Source organism: Cryptomeria japonica, chromosome 7, assembly GCF_030272615.1.
Source record: "Cryptomeria japonica chromosome 7, Sugi_1.0, whole genome shotgun sequence".
In the NCBI taxonomy this organism is placed as follows: domain Eukaryota; kingdom Viridiplantae; phylum Streptophyta; class Pinopsida; order Cupressales; family Cupressaceae; genus Cryptomeria; species Cryptomeria japonica.
The window spans coordinates 496,583,729-496,587,719 of record NC_081411.1 but is presented as its reverse complement, the minus strand read 5'-3'; the positions used below and the strand labels follow the sequence as shown (position 1 = coordinate 496,587,719).

Genomic DNA, 3,991 nt, shown 5'->3' with positions numbered 1-3,991 from the left:
ATGGAAGCTATTCATTCTATGGCTAACTCTAAGGAGAAGGCTATGTTTATTAAACTTGACATGTCTAAAGCTTATGATCGGGTGAGCTGGGAGTTCTTACAGAAAATTCTCTTGGCTTTTGGCTTTGCTGAGGAATGGGTGAACTGGATTCTTAGTTGTGTGACCTCTGCCTCTTTCTCAGTTCTCATTAATGGGGAACCTTCAGATTTGTTTAGTGCTTCTCAGGGACTCCGGCAAGGGGATCCTTTATCTCCTTAATTATTCATCATCATGGCAGAGGGTCTTGGAAGATTTATTAAATCTCAGGTGAGATAGGGTCTTATCCGTGGTTGGAGCTGGAACAACCTTCTTCCTTCCTACTCTCATCTTCAGTTTGTGGATGATACTGGGCTAATGGACTTGGCTAGAATTAGTGAGGCGGTGAACTTCAGGCATGCTTTAGACATCTATCTGAAGGCTTCTGGCCAGTGTATTAACGATGATAAATCTTCCATTTACTTCTTTAATACACCTCAGCTTATTCAGAGTAGGATTGTTAGGATCCTTAGGTTTCAGATTGGTTCTCTTCCCTTGATGTACCTTGGGATCCCTTTGGCTTTGGGAGCCCAGCGGAGAGAGTATTGGCAGGGAATTTTGGATAAATTTCGGAGTAAGGTTAGCCATTGGACTTACAGATGGCTATCTTCTGCTGGGAGAGTGATTCTTCTTAAGACTGTGGTGCAGTCTCTCCCCATTTATAGGTGTTGTGTGCAAGTTCCCCCATCCACCTTTGTGCGGGAATTTGATGCTTTGTCTTGGCAATTTCTTTGGTCTGGCAACCTTCTTTCCTTGAAGTGGAGCTTAGTCAAGTGGGAGTCTGTTTGCAGGCCGAAGCATGCTGGGGGCCTCGGTCTTAGGTCTATGGCTCTTGCTATCACGGCCTTGGCTGCCAAGTTGTACTGGAGGTGGTGCAACAATCAAGATCAAGATTGGGCTAAGATTCTGACCCACAAGTATCTTCCTGGTGCTGATTGCCTCGATGTGTCGCGTCATCCTTTGCAGGGTAAAGGTTCTTGTATTTGGGATACCCTTAAGAAGGGTGCTCAACTAATTAAGGAGGGTCTCTTCTGGATCTGTTATGGAGGCTCTGATGCTTTGTTTTGGTAGGACTCTTGGGATGTCCACCCTCCCATTCTTTCTAGTTTTCCTCAGCTTCAGCCTCTTTGCCATATTTTTTCTGAGGCCGGTTGGACTAAGGTGGAGCATTTTAAAACTGTCAAGCATATTGGGCAAGCAGTGGTGGCTTGCTGGAAGGACCCACAGGAGTGGCCCTTGGGTGGTTCTGATGAGGATCGTGCTATTCTCTCTAGAGTTTTGGAGACTAGGCTCTGTAGCTCCCTTAATGGGAGGGATGTTCTGGCTTGGAATCCTAGTCCAAAAGGTAAATTTACGGTTGCCCAAGGCTATGCTATGCTGGACAGGAACTTACATGGTCCGGCTGAGGTGCACTGGTGGAAGAAGGTTTGGGACAATTTCTCTTGGCCCAAATGCAATTTTTTCTTATGGTTGGTTGCTCAGAGGAAGTGCCTCACTTGGGAAAATCTGCGCAAGCGTGGCTTTTAGGGACCCTCTATTTGCCTTCTTTGTTCTCATAGTGAGGAGTGTACCTCTCACCTGTTCTTTCTTTGCCCTTACTCTAGAGAGTTATGGCACAGATGGTGGGAGGCTTGGCATCATGGTTGTATTCACGCTACCTCCTTGATTGACTTTTGGGAAAGTTTGGGCAGACCTCCAGCGAAGACTCCTTTCCTGCAGGTGGCCTAGGCTATTGGGCCTATTTTCATTCTTTGGAACCTTTGGTTGGAGAGGAACCATAGAGTTTTTTGTGGTTCCAATTTGGAAAATCTTCAATTGTGGAAGAAGATTCTCATCAGGCTTCAGGAGACTATTTCGGCTAAGTGTGACATGCCTGAAAATCTTGATCCAAGTGATCTTGATATTGTGCGGAATGTGAGCTTGGGGGATAGTAGCAGGAGATGCTTTGCTAGCAGAAGACCCCATCTGGTTCATCAACGGGTCTATCGTGATGGGAGGTGGATGCCTCCCCCGGTGGGGGTCCTTAAGATTAATACTGATGGTTCTTCTCGTGGGAACCCTAGTCATGCTGGTGTGGGGGGTATTGGTAGAGGTAATGATGGTGGTGTGGCGTTTGTCTTCTCTAGTTACAAGGGGTAGCATTCTAATAATCTGATGGAGGCCCTTGCTATTAAGATTGCTGTTGAGCGTGGATGCTCCTTAGGTTGGAGAAGGATCATCTATGAGTCGGATTCTTAGATTGTTGTGGATTTTTTGAACAACTAAAGGTTGGATGATGTTAGTTGGCAATTGGCTTCTGTGGGCAGACAGATTTTGAGTCTTTGCAGTGCCTTGGATTTTGTCTCCTTTTGTCATATCCCTAGAGAGTGGAACAAAGTGGCCGATTGTTTGGCGAAGTGGGCCTCCGAGAATGTGGATGGTTGGGATATTAGTGGAAAGGATGAGCTTCCTTCTAATTATCTTGGGACCCTGGAGAGGTTATTAGTGGAGGACATGAATAGGTAGTGTGGTTGTTGGGTGGTCTGGTGGTGGTCTTTTCTGGTTGGCGTTTGGCCGTTGCTTTGTACTCTGGCTTTGATTGAATAAAATTTTTACCCCTTTTTTTTTAAAAAAAAAAAAAAGTGTGGATCTACTCCAGGCATATCAGCATATGACCAAGCAAAGTTAATTTGCTTTTCTTTAAAGAAGATGATGAATGTTGATCTTTCTTCCTCTGTCAGAGATTCTACCAAGTGTAGGTTTTTGACTGCTTCCGTGGTACCAATGTTGATTGATTGAGTGGGCTCAATCAATATGGGCGATCATTCATGAAAGTGCTCAGGAAGAGTGTCAAGTCTCCCATCGTTAGGTGCCTTAAAAAGGTTTTCACCTTCAGATGCATCCTTTATTTTTACTTTTTTGTGATCTAGAGCTGCCATTGACTGGTTTTCAGCATCAAATCCTTTATTTGGTGTATTTTTGTGACTGAGAGACTTGGCACTCCCTGATTGACAGACATCATTATTTTGTTCACTGGTAGAGTCTATTTTCGGATTTACGGTACATAGGTAATGGATAATAGATTCATCATCTGGGAAAATTGGTATATCATGGATTTCAGGTTCATCCCAGTCGATGAGGTCAGGAAAGACAAGCGGTAAGGAATCATTGGGTGGATCAAGCTCTGCTACTGTAAGTGTTAGGACAGAGTTTTCATCGTGATGGGTCTTGGTTTTAAAGAAGTCCAGGATTTCGTCGAGGTCTTCGATGGTATTATCTTCTGCATAGACTTGTGCATAATGTTTCTGTTCGCTTTCCTTGGCGTCATAGATATTTTGTGGTCCAAATTCAAGAGGTCTATCTCCTGCGTTATGTTCTTCTTGAGAAAGAGATATAGAATCAGTATAGTCTAGGATATTTGTAGTAGTATTGGAGCAGGTAACCCATTCATATTCATTGGAATTTGTCTCATAGGCATCATCCCAGATTCTATCTGTGCTGTAAATAGGTATGTTGTATGGTGAAAACAAATCTTTGATGATGGATACCATTTTGATGGATTTTGTTGATTCTATATCAGATCCGTCTTCTACTTTCTGGATTTTTTCATAGACTGTGCTTCCTCGGAGAGGAATAATGGTATCTGGAGATGACATGATTTGTTCTTGAGACATTGGTGTTTGAATATGAGCTACTACTGCAGATAGGGCCTTTTTATGACTTAGAAGCTTTCCCTGATGCAACTTCTGATCTTGACATTCCCGTGCCTTGTGGATTGTTTCTGCTGATTCAAAGAGTACTTCCTGCCAGGATTCTTCTTTGTACTTCTTCTTTACCTTCCATTGAATTTTTGTAGTTGTGTGTGGTGGCTGTTTTAATAGGAACGTGAGTTTATAACCCAATCCTACTTTGTTTCTACTAGGTTGCGAAGGAAGAT

At 43.5% G+C, this 3,991-nt stretch overlaps 1 protein-coding gene across 1 annotated transcript; it reads left to right on the top strand.

Moving 5' to 3' along the window:
• Window positions 1-393: 393 nt before the first annotated feature.
• LOC131065696 (uncharacterized) lies at window positions 394-2,580 on the top strand. Its single transcript, XM_058000284.1, has 4 exons — window positions 394-1,099; window positions 1,277-1,500; window positions 1,900-2,186; window positions 2,343-2,580. Exons 1-4 carry the CDS (start codon window positions 394-396, stop codon window positions 2,578-2,580), a joined length of 1,455 nt encoding a protein of 484 aa, XP_057856267.1.
• Window positions 2,581-3,991: the final 1,411 nt, after the last annotated feature.

Bases quoted from the DNA above. Each gene is read 5' to 3' on its own strand.
- LOC131065696 (XM_058000284.1), top strand. From the start codon at position 394: ATGGACTTGGCTAGAATTAGTGAGGCGGTGAACTTCAGGCATGCTTTA. The intron at 1,100-1,276 runs GTCTCTTCTGGA...TTGGGCAAGCAG, and splicing joins TGCTCAACTAATTAAGGAGG to TGGTGGCTTGCTGGAAGGAC. The intron at 1,501-1,899 runs GTTTGGGACAAT...CAATTGTGGAAG, and splicing joins AGGTGCACTGGTGGAAGAAG to AAGATTCTCATCAGGCTTCA.